The sequence below is a fragment of the Phlebotomus papatasi genome, chromosome 3 (assembly GCF_024763615.1).
Source record: "Phlebotomus papatasi isolate M1 chromosome 3, Ppap_2.1, whole genome shotgun sequence".
NCBI classification, from domain to species: Eukaryota; Metazoa; Arthropoda; class Insecta; order Diptera; family Psychodidae; genus Phlebotomus; species Phlebotomus papatasi.
The window spans coordinates 15,705,890-15,725,247 of NC_077224.1; the positions used below are offsets into that span (position 1 = coordinate 15,705,890).

General features: G+C 32.9%; 1 protein-coding gene across 3 annotated transcripts in view; it reads right to left on the reverse strand.

Moving 5' to 3' along the window:
* Positions 1 to 19,358, reverse strand: part of LOC129807852 (mitochondrial carrier protein Rim2) — a 40,820-nt gene that overhangs the window by 12,650 nt on the left and 8,812 nt on the right. For 2 of the 3 annotated variants that reach the window (XM_055857420.1, XM_055857419.1), the window contains exons 3-7: positions 13,700 to 13,919; positions 8,863 to 8,930; positions 3,639 to 3,770; positions 488 to 761; positions 186 to 403 (exon numbers count right to left, since the gene is read on the reverse strand). In XM_055857420.1, coding sequence (XP_055713395.1) covers positions 186 to 403; positions 488 to 761; positions 3,639 to 3,770; positions 8,863 to 8,930; positions 13,700 to 13,919 — 912 coding nt within the window. Of the gene's footprint in view, positions 1 to 185; positions 404 to 487; positions 762 to 3,638; positions 3,771 to 3,971; positions 4,217 to 8,862; positions 8,931 to 13,699; positions 13,920 to 19,358 lie in introns of those variants that run through there. The other variant, XM_055857421.1, reaches the window with a different exon arrangement.

Consider the following 19,358-nt stretch of genomic DNA (forward strand, 5'->3'; position numbering starts at 1 on the left):
GTAAATGCGATCATTGCGCCACTGGCGGCAAACGAATAAACTTCTAATGTTTTAAAAACTTACTTAGTATCAAAAAATAATAAAATTCTATAAAATATTTTTATATTTCATAATTTTCCTTTGTAAAAAGGTAAAAAAATGACGACTAGTTCCTGACGATAATTTAAGTAAAAAATCTAACTAACCTGTATATCCCACGTCTGCCTTCTTCCCGCCAAACTGTGGCCAGTGTCTGCCAGAAAGATCGGTATTTAGTACCTTCCTCACGAAGTCTCGTCCTGGCCACTTCATGTGGATAGGCCACACACGAGGCGATCGTCTTGGAAATGGCACCAGCCAGCATGAACTCTACAAAGTCCCTCGAAGTCTTGGCCTCAGTCGGATGTGCTGTTCTCAGTTCAATCTATCCCACAAAAAAGAGAAAAAAACAAATGTTAAAATTTTCATCCCTCGCGTAAGATTTTTTTCTGGACAATAAAACTCGTACCAGTTTCCTCTTGAGCGCTTCATAAATCACAAAGTGTATAACAGTCTCTGAGATGCCAAAGTAGCTGGCGGTGATGCCTTTGTAGAAGCCCCGAAGGCCAGACTGTTTGTATATTTGCTGGACACACGTACGGACAGTCATTTGATCCTTGGACGCATGATCCAGCTGCAGGCGGGTTTTCACGAACCAAATGGGATTTGTAGCTGTTGATGCCACAAATCCAGCACACGAGGCACTCAGAATGTGGACAACTGGGGAGTCTGGTGGGATTATTCTGTTGGGAATTCCAACAAGGAAATTTAAAAATAGAGTTTTATTTCTTGTAATTAGGGTAAATTAAGCTAATTCAAAACCTGCTCCAAATGCAAATTTTTCGCTACTCCAAATGGAAACGCCATTGTTTTCATGATAAATACAGTACTAAATGACTATATTTATATATTTTCTATACCTCAGTTTCATTTTTTAGTTAATTTTGCTCCAAATGAAACGAAAATTTATTCATATTCACAAATTTTAATTTGGTAATTTCAGTGTTGTTTCGCTGGTGACTGTTGCTTTTTGTTTTTTTTTAACATTTGTGTCTTATTTCTGGCTAATTTTAGTTAAATTAGGTGCTAATCTAAATTGTTAACGATACGTGAAGTCTTCAAATGAAATAATTACCTATTTCGTGAACAAAAAGGGGTTTTCTAAAGTGTCTGCAAATGCTTCAATAGGAAACCCCGGAAATATGATTTGTTTTGGAGAGATTTTCTTATTGTTTCAGATGGGAAAGGAGAAAAGACCAGAAATAAGAACAAATCCTGCACTCAAGAGCAACTCAATAAAGTTTTGGAAGCCTTTCATCGCGGTTTCACATACACTGTTTGTCTCTAATTAGAAACTTTCCCTTGTCTCCATTTGGATTAATATGTTTTCAATACAAGCATTTTACGATCGCGTATTTTTCTTATATTTAAGAAGTTTTCAAATTATATCTAAAGAATTTTCACTAAACAGTAACATTCTAGAAGAGTCAGGGAGCAAACTTATGTAATTCTCTTCAGAAAAAATATGAACTTAATGTGTTGAATCTTCTGTCAAAGCTAAAGCGTCTGGAAATGGTTTTGATTTAGGACATTTACCATATTCTTTATTTTTTTTGAAGAAGTTACTTTGAAATTTGAGGTTATATGAAACGTAACCTAAAAGAAATTATACTAAATTATAGCGCTATTCCAATGACAAGTTAAACGGGAAAATCTTTCTCCTGTACATCTTTTTAGTACATGACTGTTCTTAAGTACTTCTGCATTATCGACTTTTCTTTGTGTTGGTTCCTATCACGACTGCTTGGTGGTTTTAGAACACGGCGAGGACTGGTAAAAAAAACTCAAGAAAGAGCCCAACTCAAAAAAAATCCTTAAAGAAGGTTCCTGTCAAGACTGTTTTCCGCAGTCCTCATTGTGTGTTAAAACCACCAAACAGTCAAAACAGGAACTATAACGCAAAGAAAAGTCGATAATATAGCGATATAGCAATATACAATTACTTTTCATATAAAATAACTTTGTTATAGAAACGATGGTGAATTTAGAGGCTTTTCCTTTCAAAATATATCAAGAATTTTGAAAGAAAAGTTATCTAAAAATTTGAGGTTATGTTGAATGTAAACTCAAAAGAAGGAAAATGAGAAATTTTTTCGATGAATTCCCATACAGTTCAAAATTTTCCATCTGGATACACGTTTGAGGATTCAGTTAATTACACAATTTATGAAAAAAAAATTAACATTTTGCTCTGGGGATCGGTCACAGTAAGACGACGGTGGACGAAAATTTGCTTTTCCACTATAACCATTATAAACAAAAACTTTTGCTCTATTTTCAAGACCGTAAACTCAAAATGAATGATAGGGGAAAGTACTCTCCCTCCGAACGTTCATACTTTCGAATAATGTGAATTTTCTTTTATTTTCCCTAAGAGACTTACACATTTTTATTAAATATTAGTTGGTTTATCATCAATAATTGATAATTATGTGATAATTGTGTATAAATCTCTAGAAAAAATAAAAGAAAATTCACATTATTCAAAAGCATGAACGTTCGAAGGGAGAGTACTTCCCCTAATAATAAAAAGTAGTAAATAAAAATAAAATTGTAGAAGAAATACCCTGCCTTTGAACGCGCCAGCCTTCGAATATTAAAAATTTTCTTTTTTGTTTATTTTTTCTATTATTAATTTTTTTTCTTGATCTCGAGGTCCCCATGTTCCGAGATACTCGCATATAATGCACTACACATCGACGGCTCCATTTCATACTATGCCAAGTCGGCTTATACGGGCTTCAGACTTAAGACTTAGCCATAAGGCTTAACTTCTCTTGATTCTTATCTGTCGAAAATTTTTGGGAAATTTTGACTTAGAGATGGAGTATTAAAGGGAATTAATCTATTTGAATTAGAAGAACAAATTAAATTGATTGCTATTTAGGATTATGAAACCTTCGGAAACTAGGCTAAACCTCTCTGAAGACGGTCTTAGTCTTTTATTACTCCGAGAGATATGTTGTTCCTGGGACCGAGATCTACAACTGGTGAAAATTTGGTGGTCGTCCGACGTTCGGGTAACGAGATATTCAATTTTTCCGAAAAAAATGTACACAGACAGCATAGGAAATCGCCAACTTTAAATGGCTCTCCTGAAAAGTTGTCATTCTGAGATAGCATAGTATGGAATGGAAGCGTTGACATGTCTTCATGAAATACTCCTAGGGATATTTCTATTTGATGTTCCATAATGTCAAATGAAAATCATATCGACTGAAGTATATTCTTAAATCAAAAACATTCAATTGTGAGTGTTTTTAAACACACTTCTGTTCGCTTGATACATAATCTCAAGAATTTTTGTGTTTGTGCACAGAGAGAGGTGACAATCAGAACTAGTGACTCCCAATTCCACAAGTTTCACCCAAATAGAGACAAGAAAAAATTTCTGCCTCCACCCAGGCTTGAACTGGGAGCCTTTAGCTCCCAGAAATGCACTTTACTTTACTTTTAGAATGCACTACACTTAAGCATATACTTCAGTCGAGATAAAATTTTACATTGAAAAAGAGTAATAGGTACATCGAAAGTTTGAAAAAAATGTATAAAATATTTACCCATCTCTGTTGAGGAAGCTCTTTGCCTGGGAGTATGCACAGAAATAAATGGCTCTCGATGGAGCAACACCCACGATATTTGGTCCTAGACCCTTAAAAAGTGCCCTCGGACCTTCTGACTGTATAATGTGCCTGAAAAGACAGAGAAGCAAATGCATTTTAACCAGGGAAAAAAAGCTCTCCAAAGGAGTTTGACTTCATCAAGAGGAAATAAATATTTTTCTTCTTCTTTTTTTTTGGACATAAAGAAAAAAATATATATTGCAATTGAAAAGAAATGAGACGTGAGTAAAATGCGACGACTTTTTTTTTTGCAGCCACAACAAATCATACCAGAGACACAAAAAGGGAGGAAGAGGAGGATGAAAGCATGCAAAATTGTGCCACGAAGGGAATTGATGATATTCTCCATGGATGATCCCCCTGCATTCCACGAACAGAAGATCCTCTCTTCTCCTTTCGCCTTCATCGCACGATGCATAAGCTTCTCCTTGAAAGACAAGTGCGTCTTGAGAGAAAAACAAAAAGTCCTCTGATATGATTAAAAAAAAGCACATATTGGGCATTTTCAAAAGAAAAAAAAAAACATTATCATAATCAAAAAAACTAAATTGCAGAGTTATTTTTTGCGGTCAAAGTTCTCTTAATAAAACACGTTAGATGATTCAAAGAAAATTTTCATCACACATTCACCTCAAAACGCGCTTTTTGGCCAGGCAATTTAGTGTATCTCTCTCTCTTGTTGCTCTTGTGATTAGAAATCTCGCACAAATACATTCACATTGGAAAAGAACCTCCCGTTTTTGGGAAGATTCCACGCAATGTTATCACCAGAAAAAATTTTGTGACATGATGAATGAGCGATACATTTTGTACTTTAGAAGAAATGAAAAGCATGTTACAAAATAATTTTCATCGAATTGACGTTAAAGGCCTAATTAGAAAGTTTGTTTACAAACAACCAACACAAAACATGCTTTTGGAAAGCTCTTCGTTTATTTTCTTTTTGCAAAAGATATCGTCAGTTTTTTTTTTTAAATCCCCGCAGAAGCCCCAAAATATTTCCAATTCTGTGGATGAGAGATCACTTCCACTCAAATCGCGCTCTTCCCCAATGACATCCTCAATGTGAAAATGATTAGAAATATTCAGCGAAAAAGTACGCGTGGAAATTGAGAATTGACCACGGAAAAACCTTGAAAAATTACTCTCAAAAAAATATACAGGGCGTTCACATACGGAAGAGTAGTAATTATTAGTTATTCTAAAAATAAATTAATTTTTCCCCAAGCAATTGTTAGGCAAAAAAACCTGAACTCAATTATCTCTTTGAGACGAGTTTGAATTTGAAGAAGCATATGCATGCACTGCAGGAAGTATTCTTATTCTGAGAAAGTGATACCAACGCCACTAGCGGTGTTTGCTTAAACTTTGAATGTCCAAAAAGTTAAGGTTATTGAATAATTGCTGAATTATTTAGAAAAAAAAAATAATGAAAAAAATATGATAACAAAATAGATGATAAAGCGTCCCAGCTTTGCGGAATGCTCGAACTCATGAGATAGAGTTCTCTTTGAATTATCTTATCACGAGAGTTTTTGTCCATAAAAATTTACTTCCGTTTACTCCACAAATTTAAGCAAATCAATTGACAAATAAGCCCTCTAAATAGGTTCAACTTCGACCTTCGAAAACGTTTTCGACATCGAATTTTCGAATTCTCGAAAATCGCTGGAGCTCTTTTCGAGAAAAACCCGAAGAAAAATATGGTTTTGGAGGGGATATTAGGATGTTAAAGGAATACTAGTCGTATTGGGACGTCACCGAAGACCAAAAGTCGATATTTTTTACCGTTTAGCCTCTACATCGAAAAAATTTATACGAACAATATATGAAAATTTTCGAACGAAATAATTTCATTACCGATTGAGTTCTATTCAGTTGGTTTGGAAATATACACAGAAAAAAATATTTTCTAAAAATGTTCGTAAATGTTTGTGAATTCCTTTGGGTGAGTTACGAAATGCTCGTGAATCGTATAACCCACAGACATGTTCGTAAAAGTTTGTACTTTTTTCACAAACATTGTTCGTAACATGATCATTTGACAAACATTTTTTGTACTTTTACAAACATTTTTTCGTAAATGTTCGTAAACACACAAGAAATGTTCGTAAAATTTTGTCATTTATTCGTAAATGTTTGTTTTCCTGTCGAACATTTTACGAACATTTACGAACAAATGACAAAATTTTACGAACATTTTTTGTGTGTTTACAAACATTTACGAACAAATGTTTATAAAAGTACAAAAAATGTTCGTCAAATGATGATGTTTTTTTTTTTTTTTTTTTTTTTTTTTTTTTTTTTTTCTATGGGTCGGTTATATTCCTTGCGGAACCGCTGCACCCAGGCCACTTATTTGGGCCCATTATGCACTCCCCATTCTCCTGTTCTATCTTAACCCCCAAGGCGAGTAAACCTGCTCCATATCACAGTGCTCTGTGTGCGTTCTGATACACACAGTACCGCTTTATATCACGGTAAACCAACCTTGGTTTGTGGATCTGGGCAGTGAATGAGTATTTGTATTCGACTGAACTCTGCATGTCGAAACTTATTTCCTATACCAACCTCTCTTTTTTAGGCGGTTCATTGTCAATGTATTGACATTACTTTTCCATTCATTCACTGGACGAATTCGAGACTATTACAGCAGCTGAAAAATCTGCAGCTGCCTAGTCTCGAACCCTCGACCTCACAGTCACAGAGCCACTGCTCTATCCACTGATCCACTGAGGCCCCAATGATGATGTTACGAACAATGTTTGTGAAAAAAGAACATGTTTGTGGGTTATACGATTCACGAGTATTTCGTAACTCCCCCATAGGAATTCACAAACATTTACAAACATTTTTACAAAATATTTTTTGTCTGTGTAAAGACTTTCAAAAAGTCAAATTTAAGTAAATCGGTTGAGAAATAAGTCCTCCGGAATTGTTTAACTTTGACCTTCGAACATTTTTCAACATCGAATCTTCCAATTTTCTGAAATCGGTGGAGTCCTTTTAGAGAGACAGAGAGAAAACCAAAAAAAATATGAGTTTGGAGGGGTTAAAGAGAATGAAAGAAATTTACTAGAGTTATGCGGGTGTCATCGAAGACCGGAAGTCGATATTTCTCACCGTTTACCCTCTGAATTGAAAAAGTATATACAACCAATATATCAAAATTTTCGAACGAAATAAGTCATTTACAATTATTTTATCGATTCATTGCCAATTGAGTCCGGTGCAGTCCAGTTGAAAATTTGAAGACTGTTCCAAAAACTCCAAATTTCGGCAAATCGATTGAGGAATAATCCCTCCAAAGTGATTTAATTTTGACATTCGAAAATTCGATATAGATATATTTTCCAGTCTCATCACTGGAGCCATTTTCGAGAAAAAAACCTATAGGAGATGGTTTGGAGGAGTTGGAGAGGTTGAGGGATAATCATCTCAAGATAATGTTTTTTTTATTAGGGGTCACCGAAGACTAGAAACTGATATCTCTTACCGTTTAAGATCCAGTTTTGCGACTGATTCGAAAAAAAAACGGACTGTCTCTACTGTTATATCTTTGAGTTCGAGCAATAAAATAAATCAGTAGGGCAGACTGGGGCAAAAAGTCACAAAGTGGATATTTTATTTTTTTTAACAATCTACCCGCCCGATCACCTCCAAAATTTCTAATTAGCACAGTTTTATAGGAAACTTACCGCTCTACAACTTTGTGAAAGTAATTTTCCTCTATTTTGTAAGGAAATAGGTTTATCGAGCCAATTTCTAAAAGGTAATTTTGTGACCATTCTCAAAAATGATGGGGCAAATAGTACCAGACATTGGGTATTATCATATTTTGATTCGCTTCATTACGGGCTTTCGTAAATTTAAAAAAAAACTGGAGGACATATTTTCATAGAAAATTTATTCATCTACACCTTTGTAAAACACCGTTTTCTCTGCGAGAAAAGTGAAAAAAACGAGAAAAGCGATTTTCAAGCTATTTTAGAAAAAAAACACACAAAAGACTGCAAATCGTTTGACCAATGCAAACAACAAGCGGCGAGACATGATACGTTTCTTTTCGCCGTGAGACATCAGAAATTGCTTCGCTTTTTTGTTACTTTTTGTTCTATACCTTTTGTTACTTTTTACCCCAAGTGACCATTTTCAATAAAAGGATTTCTGGAGAAAAGAACTTTTGTGAAATTCTAAAATAGATAGCGGATTCGTATTCAAAAAATCCAAATTATTTAGAAAATATTCGCCATTGCATCAATTTTGGAAAATAAGTAGGTAATAATTGTTATCTTTTGCAAGGAAAATATTTGAAAAATAGGGCAAAAAATTTCGATATTTTTTATTTTCTAAATTCCTTGTTGGAATTCTAAGAAACTTACGACATTGAAGAAGGTCCATAGAGGCTATCTATAGAAAAAAAAATTGAGCCGCTATCTTTTTTACCTTGGAAGATATTGAATTTTGAATTTTACGATTTGTGACTTTTTGCCCCAGTCTCATCTATCGAAAGTTAGCCTACTCACCGCTAGGGGCGCAGTTATCGTATCACCCACAATTTGCTAAGGATTTGCATAACACAAATGCTTCGTAATGATCCAAAAACACAATTTAAGTTTTTTTTAGCTCGATTTAAAGTTCAAATTTCTTATTTAAACAAAAAATATTCAAATTCTTGTTCTAGTTTCACCCTGCATCGAGAACAAATGGAAAATTTAGTTTAACACAATAGAAAAAAAATGAGTGCATCTCTCACACCTTCCCCTCTAAGAATGTTTTTAGCAATTAGCATCTGAGTGATTCTACGAATAATCACAAATCAATTAGCAAATACATGTTGAATTCACAAAGCGCCAAATTTTACGGACATCACTGGATGAAAGACATATAAATTGCTTTGGCAAATAATCTCCCTCTCTCTCTCTCTTTATCACAATTATCGTGATTTTTTTTAATTCTCGTCTTTTCTCCCCATCTCTCCCTCTTCTTTTTCAAATGCTCCAATATAGTACACAGAGGACACACAAAAAGCATAAAAATAAAAATAAAAAATTGTACAAAATGCTCCAAGAAAAAGAGCAATACAACAACAAAAAATTAACAGAGAATGATGAAATTTGAGTGATGAAAAAAATTGGATGAGTTTGTTGGAAAAACTTACTTGATACACTGCATAATACTCATTGATTTCGCTGACGATGAGATTCCACATGATGAAATAGCAATAATCTGAAAAAAAAGAAAGGTCATGTCTTTCAATTAATAAATTTCCATTTCCTTTTGTTTAAATTTAGCATCACAATATCGTATGTTTGTTGACTTTAACTCTTTTTAATGCACCCAAAGAAATATGCAAATTATCTTCAATTAGGCCAATTGAACTGTCTTGGACTCCTCTCCCTGGGCATGGGAGAGTTTTTTTCTTCTGAAGAATAGAATGCGTGTGTTAGACAGTGTCTGGCCCAAAAATATTGATCCAACTTTATAATTTACATTATTTTCATCGCTTTTATGACCTTTTAATTGCCCGACATTTGTGATATGAATGTCAGAAAATAGTAACTTTGTTCTAATTAATTAATTCAAATGACTGAAAGAGAAATGAATGAGAAAATTCACCTTTAAATGCCTTAATGTTAGGTTGTCCTACAATTTTTTTATCGTCTACCTTAACACGTTATTTTAATAATAAAACTCTACATTTTGAAAAAGAAAAAAGATTAATAAACTTAGTCATTTTCCCAATAAAATATGTACATATTTAAATAGTTTATAGTCCTGACAAAGAAAGATTAATCTAAATAGATCAAAGGTCTGTGCACATTTTTTTTTACACTGAATGCGACTGTTGATAAAGAGTTACAATCTGATACAAGTTCATCAACTCCAGAAGTTGAATTTCACCAATTTAACAATTATCTTTTGCAATGATTAATTGGACTGTTTGTTCTTATTCATCATTATTAACCCTTCAATGATTTTTTTCACATCATTTGATAGCTCACAAAATGCATATGCTTCATGCAAATTATTAGGAATTTATATGAGCGATTTCAGCGCCACAACCGGTCATCAGGTAAACTTTGAATGTAAATAAATTGTAAAGGAGTTACTGGAAGTCAAGAATACTGAAAGTCAGCAAAGAACTGGCATATTGTGACAAAGAAGTCTCCGGAAAAAAGATTCGAGTTTATTTTCACTGGCTGTTAATAGCTACAACAGCTACAACCACTAGGGGAAAGTGCCCATGCTTGATACCATTGGAAGCTTCGTAATGACTAAATTTTCTATGTAATATAACATATATGTGACTCATCGCAACCATATTTTAAAAACTATGGGAAAGTTGCCAGTTTTTAAAATAAATTGCGAAGTCACGTTTGCCAAGAAACATAGAAAAAAATAGTCATTACGAAGCTTCCAATGATATCAAGCATGGGCACTTTCCCCTATAACTCATAGCAAAAGTATCTGAAGACAATTAAATAGAGGAGAAGTGACAATAAAACTGTAGAGATTAGCTAAAGAAATAAAAAAAGAGAAACATAGGGCATAAGAAAAATATAAACTGGTGGAAACTTGCCAAATAAATGACGAAACGAGTAATAATAGAAATCCGAATTTTACGAAAATATGTCAAATTAATCAATAAATTTTTCCAAAACATTGTGATAAACTAATTGAACGATTTAACTTACGAATAGTCATGACTACTTTAAACTACAGTAGACTCTCGCAAATTCGGCTCTTTTAAGATCGGGCTACTTTTTAATTCGGGCAGCGGTTACATTTGAAAAAAGTTTGTTGTCATTTTTCAAGTTTGATTATGATTATCAAATGAATCAAATATGCTCAAATATAGCATGGTTTGTCTTAGTTTTGATCTAATTTTGCATTATTGAGGGATTTTCATGCAATTTACGATATATATCAGTGTGTAAACTCAATATCTATATGCACATGTCGCCCGAATTTCTGTCTAATTCGGCTGACATTTCGGTCCTATATGCCCGAATTTGAGAGAGTCTACTGTATATGTTTTGCATGATAAGACTCCCTGAGAAAGCTTCAATGGAAAATTATTTTAGGCCACGCCCACTCGAAAAGTTCCCAGCGAGCAAACTTAGCTCAAAAAAAAGCAGCGCTTTCAGCATATTTTTTTGCAAAATTGATCAGCTTGACCGATCAGCAGTTCTCAAACAAAAAGTGATAACTAAATCAGGATCATGACGTTTCCTATGTTTCCCATGTGTTTCCAGCGTGCCGAACAAACTTTGGAGTTTATTCGGTGTTTTCTGTCATTGTGGAATGAATTAGCAAAAAAATACAAATACAAAATAGAAGTTAATTTAATATCGAATGGGCAACCCAAAACCCCAAATTCACAACCTACGTACTTTCGGAGATATCTCGTGAAATGTGTGCGAAAACAGGGAAAACTTTACACTAAAACTGGTCGCATTTTTCAGAGCTAATGTCATCCCCCTGAACCAAATATATGAAAATGACACTGCCTCGAAAGTGTCGATTTAAGGATAGCATAAGTCAGCTGTTAGATATGTTTTCAGCTAAATTGAAATCGGTTAGTATTTAGTAAAATTGGCAAAATTGCAATGGAAATGAGTAAATTAATGAAATACGGTGAGCATTTTCCTGTCAATGTGATTCTGCCCTTAGCTTACTCTGTTCAAATAGAGCATTATTATTACCATTTTTATTTATAGGCTCTACTCGCTAAACATTAGGCCACGCCCCAAAATCTAACTTATATAACAAAAGAAGACCCAGTAAATCTCATAATTTCCTTTAGATTTTTTTCAATGAATCCCTTGCAAAAAACCTATTAAATATTTATTTTAATATCAGTTTTAAGAGGCATGCATGCCTTTTGTATTACTGTAAAAGCCCTTTAGGCTCTACAGTTAAATTTGTAGGAATGGCTTGTCGCTAATGTCACAGTATTACTTGATAAAAAAAAAATAAAGTAATAAATCAAGAAGGATTTTTTGAATACGCGGACTTAAATAATTTTAAATCTATATTTCATATCTTATTTTAATATTAATTTATAGTTTTCAATAAAAAATTAAAAAATCTACAATTGTTTTTCTTAAATGTTATTCACTGGATCTTGAAACATTTTAAACAGCCAGGATTCTTTATATGTTTTTGAGGTTAGAAATTTTTAAACTTATAACAAAACCAACATTTAACTACAATTTTCCTTTTGCCTTTGTTATTTATCTCATCTGCATATTAAGAGATTCTGTTATGCGAAATATCTATTAGATTTTTTTAATAGGTGTAACATAACCTGAAATTTTTGGTATTAAATTAACCTATTGACCGATTAAAGGGCTATACGTTTTTAAGGTTATGGCAAACTAACCTCAATTTATTCATAGCTTCTCAGATGAATAAGAATAAATTGAATTAAACTCGTACACTTTTTTCATGTTGGGACTATTTCAATCAAATTTCATCAAGTTTTAGGAATTAATGGAAAAAAAAACAGAAATTGCAAACTATTTGGAGATTCCTGGGCATATTTCTTCTGTAGGGCAAAGTATTCTCCTTTCGAACGTTCATGTCTTCGAATAACGTGAATTTCTCTTATCTTTCCTAGACACTTAAAACTATACCTTCCGACTGTTTTTGGTCGTTTTTCCTAGCGCTATGAAATGAAAAACTACGGTAGGATAGGATACTCAACAAATTTTCTTGAAAAAGAATAAAAAATTAAAATTAAAACACTGAAAAATATATTACACACTGAGTGAGAGAAATCCGAAAAAGTTAAAATAACATTCCGGAAATGTTAATTTTACCCTGCGCAGTATTGATCCAAAACCGCTGTAAATATTACCCTTTTTAGGTGTATTAGGGGTTAATATTACCCTTTTTCATGTTAATTTTACCCTTGAAAAGGTGTAAAATTAACATTAAAAAATGTTGATATATTTTTACACCTAAAAACTGTTAAAGTTCTGAGGAAAAAAGTTAGTCGCACCCTTTTCTTTTTCTCAGTGCATGCATAAGTATTTTAGGAAATTCATAAAGTTTGATTGGGACATTATATTATACTGTTTAAATAATGTCTTAATTTTAAAAAGTTTTTGAACTGGTCAATTTGACCGGGTCTTGGTAGGGTAAGTGAGCCAAATTTCGGCATAGTTGCATGCAAACGTCAAAGTCTCAAGTTTGAAATGTAATGGCGCTGGCACACCTTTTCAATTGAGTGAAATTCAATCGATTGAAATTTTACCTTTTTCTCTTTCAAATTAAAATGAGATGCAGCTATCCGTTTCTGGCAAATGAAAATTGAAATTGAAATTGAAAATGAAATTGAAATTCCAATTTTCATTTTACAGAACAAAACAAATATATCTTATTTTAGTTTGAAAGAGTAAGAAGTAAAATTTCAATCGATTAAATTTCACTCAATTGAAAAGGTGTGCCAGCGCCATAATATTTTAAATTCAAATTGATTTTTTTTATTCTTTCTTCCTAAAAAGTGTTGCTTGGAATCTTGTAAAGAGTTTACCGTCTTTATTTACTCTAAAATCATTCTTAATACATTTTAAAATGAATAAAAATTTAGAGATAGCTTTGGTGCCCTATTTCGGCCACCTTCATTCTCATAGTTCCTTGCCCTTCGGGAATTCTTCCAATATCTTTTTCACGTCATCTCGTTTGTCGAAGCTACATTTTTTGTTATTCTTTTGCATTGTATAATTTCTAGAGTACGTAAAATCTAAAAGTTCATGGAAATTCGAAGAACAAAAAAGGTGGCCGAAATTGCAAGCTGGCCGGAATTTGGCACACTTACCCTAAGTATTTTAGGAAAATCATAAAGTTTGATTGTGACATTATACTGTTTTTAAATAATGTCTTAATTTTAAAAAGTTTTTAAACCGGTCAATTTGACCGGGTTTTGATAGATGTAGTGCGTTCGAAGGGAGAGTACTTTCCCCTAATTGTTTTTTTTTGTCACTTACTTGTGGCCTCTTTCTGAGGATTGTTGTGCAGAGTCGTCGCCTCTGTTCTGGTCGCAGGAGGGCATCTGTGGAGTTACTTGAGCTGCCCGGCGTACCGGATCCGCCACCAGGCAGTTCAGGCACTCTGGGTCCAGCCGACAGGAAAGCCGAAGAACTCTGCAGGCGTGTCTTGACCACTTCTAGTGGACAAGTTGCTACAGCTCCCACCGTACCAGCCACTCTGCAACACAAATTTTTTTTCTAGCTATAGATTAGCACAAAAGAGCAGAGACCACGCAGAATTAAAAAAAAAAGACTCTTCTAACACATGAATCAATGATAAGCTCTGGAGTTTTTTTCGGCGTACGCTCTTGAGTTTACTCTTCGCGGCCAGATCACTAGGTGCCCACGTGCTTTCTTACGTTTTTACACACATTCAGTGGAATTTTTTTTTAAATTCTGTCTTTTCTACGGCAGGAAGGCGGCTGTAAACGAGGGTATTATTAATTTTTTTGTCGCAGAGAAAAATTCTGTGATCGCGTATACTTCTCTCATCATGTCAATATCCCATAAATTGCGAATGGATAGAGAAAGGAGATGAAAGGGTCAAAGTAGAGCAATATAGGAAAGTGCAAAAGCAACAAGATCACCCCAAAGTTCAACCATAATTCTGTGAGAGTTCTGGATGGTTGATCCAGAGCGCAGTAAATCCGGATTTTGTAAACAGCTGAAGCAGAGGGATTGTGCTTATATTAACTAGAAACAAAAAAAAAAAAAATATTCTACAACATTCTCCGCGCGCAAATAAGCAAAGATTGTACATAAATCAGAGTGAAGGAACCAGCTTGAGCCAGTTTAGTACTGATAACTACGTTGGCAATAATCACTTTTTAATAATAAAAACCCCAACACTCAAGACAGAAATAGACAACATTATGAATTGTATTAATTGCGCGAGTGATGATACTCTCTTTGTTTTTCTGCTCCCAATAGGGGCATTTTTTCCATACATCCGGACAATCCTTTAGATGCGGCTGGAGAGTCCAGAGGGCAACAGACATGAGCCTGCTCATGAATGTCACAACCCTCGATTTCAATCACATTGACTGATCTTTCGAATGCTCTTCTTTTTTTTCTCAGAAGCTATTTCCAGTTAAATCTGGTTGGAAAATGAAGCAGCATAATTTTCTTTCCTTTTTCCCCTCTCATCTTCACTTATCTATCGCGCCACATTTGTATAATTTAATATTTATACTTAATAATAAGTAACAAAAAAAATCAGTGATGTAAACAAGAAATTGGCGGTATGATAGGAAAATTGTTGAGATCATGCGCGAATCTCGAGGTCATAAAGTCTCTCTCTTTTTTTTTTGGTGCCTCTCTTATACTAGAATTTATAATCAAAAATAAAATTCTCTGTACAGTGAGATTTGGGTGAATTTTTCTAGTTTACCACAAAATCCAAAATAATAAAAACTTTTCCACCAGTTCAATCTGGTTGACAAAATGACGATCGGAGTGGAAAAAAGTCACCCAGATTTTGCGATTAATCTATTAAAAAAAATTATTTGGCACGATCTCCACGAAAAAAAAAATCAGTGGAAATTTTCATTCAACCACAAACACGCGAAATCTCTTACGTTTTTTTTCAAAGGTTTTTCACTGATTACACCAAGTACTCTTCTCGAAAAATTCATGTGAATAAAAACTGTGTTGGAAGAGCACATCTTTACGTCAATTGTCAGCTCTTTTTTTTTTCTTATTATACCACTAATTTATTTTTCATATTGAATATTTTCTTATGGAAAATTTTCCCAATGCCCATTTTTAATTACTTTTCTGTGGTTTCTTGAAAAATATATTTACTGGAAAAACTTTTTTTAATGTTATTATTTTTCAAAATAAATAAATAAATATGTAGAAGCACATTGAGCTCTTGCTGATGACGTGATTTTTGACATATTAATGCGTAAGTTGAATGGCCCAGTATTCAGAAAGAGTTAATGTTTATACATTTGTTAAAGAAAAATAAACCTTCAAGACTAAATATTCCATTAACCCACTTATTGATTCTTCTAATAATTTCCTTCATTCAAAAGGATTATTCTAATATTTCCAAAAAGGAAATAATTAAGTATAGTTAAGTTTTGAGCACAAATTAGCTTAAAACGTAGAGAATTCTCTACAATGCAAACATCCTGGGTTCGAATCCAGCGGAAACCAAAATACAAAAGAGCCATGGGGGATTTTGGTTTTCGGAATTTCGACCGGGATCTTTTCGAATCCATTGAATTTACCCTTTAATGGCTCTGGCACACCTTTTAGATCAGGAAAATTTCATAAAGTCGAAATTCACACTTCTTTCTTTCTCACACATTTTGCGTATGTCTATCTCATTCTTTCGCACATTTTCGATTGAGCTGAATTGGATCTGTTGTGATGTTTAAAAGAAGAGGAAGAAGAATGCTAAAGTATGAAACAGACATATGCAAAGCGCGCGTGAAAGAAAGGGATTCGACTTTTTGACTTCATAAAATTTTCCTGATCTAAAAGGTGCACCAGAGCCATTAGGATTGTTATTGATAAACCACATCATAAAAATATAAATTTTGGTTTCTACAAATCTCGTTTGCGTGTAGCCAGAATTGATTTAAAAATTAATTTCAAAGACAAAAACAATTTTTTAACAAATTATTTTTCTCTACTCAATTAACTTTAGGAGTTTAAAACCTATATTTTTGTTTTTTTTATAGTGCGAAAAAAAAAACTAAAACTAACCACAAATAAATAGGGTTTGGATTATACTATTTTTTATGTTTTTAGGCTTAAACATTTTGTTTCTAATGTATTAACTGCTAAAATTACTAACTCAGAGGGTAAATTCTTGAACATAACCTGTCACCATTGATAACTGCCTATTTCGTTTGCCGATTGTCTGGTTAATCGGAATTTTCAAAAACGTATCTATTACAACCGTGTAATTGGGCTCAGGTCTTCCCTAATTTTAGAGTAGTCGAATTCGCTTTTAAAAAAAGTTTACGGATTAAAAAAATAAAGAGTTATCTTTGAAAACTTAAAATTGTATTCTAGGCCATTTTAAAATACTCGTTAAAGAAAGAAAAGGCGTCATTTTTTTAATTTCGAAGATTTGTTTGTAATGTTTTTAGGTTATAATTTAAAATCTTAAGCTCGAAAGAATAGTTTTGCTGTACTTTTCTCATCAAAAGGATAGTTTTTCTTCAAAATAATTGCTTAAGTTCAGATGAAAATTTGTCAAGTTTGTTTCATCCAAAGTTTGAAGGTTATATTAAGCCTCTATTTCACGTTAATATCTATCTGCTGTGCTATCAATAAATGAATTAAGCCCAAAATTTTACCTTAGGTCATAACGTTTTGTTCACTACAAGCGATTAAAAACCATTTTTTTTTAATTTAAATAAACTATTTTTGATTTGAAGCATTAGACTCTAACCTCTCTTACCCTTTGACCTCTGTCGAGTTTTTCACCGGTAACACTTTTTTAAAATGGACAAGATGTTAAAGTTTTGTTAATTTTGACAATATTTTTTAAGCCCAATAGGTCAGTCATTTAGAAATGAGAGATAATTTTAAAATGTGAGGTTATGTAGGTCTTAACCTTTAAAAAACTTTAATTTTACATTTTTCTTATTCGATTGAGGAACACAAAACGCAATTTGGAATAAAATTGGGACAATTTTTTAAACATTGCATTGATGTATTTCTATTTTAAAAGCATTCTAATCTCAAACTTTTTTAACCTATTAGGTTAAAGTAGGATCCCCATAATTTCTCATTAATTTTAACGCCTGTATCTTTTATTGCCACTTGATATAAGTCTAAAAATTGAAGCAATTAAAAGCAAAAATAGCTTGAATTAAAAGAGAATCACAGCTAAAATTAGAATGAGGTGATAAGTAGAGATTTTTCAGAGTCTATAAATCCAACATAACCTTTGATACCTAAATCACGTCTTATCCAAATAGGAGGACGCGTACAAATATCGCACTTTTGTAATAAAAATGGCACAAATTTTGAACAATTACTAATCATTTCTTTCTACTAGTTTCTAAAATTTAGAAAAATAGAAGATCTAGTTCAGAATAATGAGATTTTCGTCAATTTCCTTACTGTTTTAAATGTTTTAAATGAAACAAATATACGAAAAAGTACTCTTGAGTGTAGGACTTGTACTTCTCCGTGGTCTTCCTTTTCTCTCTCTCTCTATTTGAAGCAGTGAGGAAATCTTAAAATTCCGAATTAGAAATGAGTGCGAATTATCCCATTTTATCCTATTTATCCATTAAACTTTAAAAAGTAAACATATCAATGACCCTAATTCTGTTATTTCGTAAATAGATTATAGTAAAATTTGAGGTTAGATATAACCTAACTTCCCCAACTTCTATAGAGGGTCAGAAAAATAGGAAAAGGATTTTTTATTTAAACATAATTAATATTTCAAGAAAGCTAATCAGTGATTTTTTGTCATAATTAAATAACTACAGTAGAGTCTTCTAAATTCGAACGCTCGGGGGGTATTTTTGACATTTCTCACCTCCTAAATTTGAACGATGTTTTCCTAACTTACGAAATTTATGTGAGGTTAAATTGTATTTTAAATCAAATATATCCGTGTTTTTTTAACAAGTCTTCGTGGTGACGTTCTTTCTTTTAATGCGATACGATCATAATGTATATAACTATTCAAGAAACAGCACAGAAATATAATTTTCAATCATCCACAACACGAATTTTTTTAACATAACCCCACAATTGGCATTTTGAATTCAACCGGCGTCGTGTCGTTCTAATTTGAGAGGCTCAGAGCAGAAGTGGTCTCCTTTGTATGCATTTTCCTATTAAAATAGTCCACTTCTGCTCTGAGTGTCTCATTTGAGAGACTAACAAATTTACAGACTCTGTACCACAAAAATGTCTAGAATTTTTGAGGTTAGATTTGACATAACCTAAAACTCTTTGAATCACCTTAAAGGCCAAAAACCGCATTCAAAAGAGCAATTAATTGCTAAAAATAGTCTATTTTCACTAAAAGTTGCTTAGTGTAAACAAACCTTCTAATTTATCTGGCAAATTTCAGAGGGATTTTACTATACAACTAAATCCTAAATCATCATCATGCTTCTTGGCCTCATTTTCCAACACATAATCTTTTGGCATGGTACATCTTACAATATTATCCAACCAGATGTTCTCTCGCAAAATGGATTTATATATTCTTGTGCAAATATTCAAATATAAGATAGTGTTATTATTTTTGTAAAAATGCCTTTTTTTTACCCCTTTGCGCATGACTATCAGTTTTTGAGATCTTATTGCAGCATTTCATTTGCATTTGCATCATTGTGCAACCTCATACGAAGCTTTTTCACGTTGTATCACGGCAAAATAATAGGATTTTCATGTTTGAAAAACAATTTCGAGTTCAAGATCAATAAGAATCAACAATAGAATCTTTATAAATAAAAATAACTTATCAAATAGTACTTTCACTCCTATTTATAAATTAACCGTGATATTGGATAATGACAGCATGATAATCTATTTTCCTATATCCATTGACAATCTTCTTTAAACCTTAATTTAAACCCATTTGGCCTTGATTGAACAAATTTGGCGCATTTTTTTCTGTACTTCCACC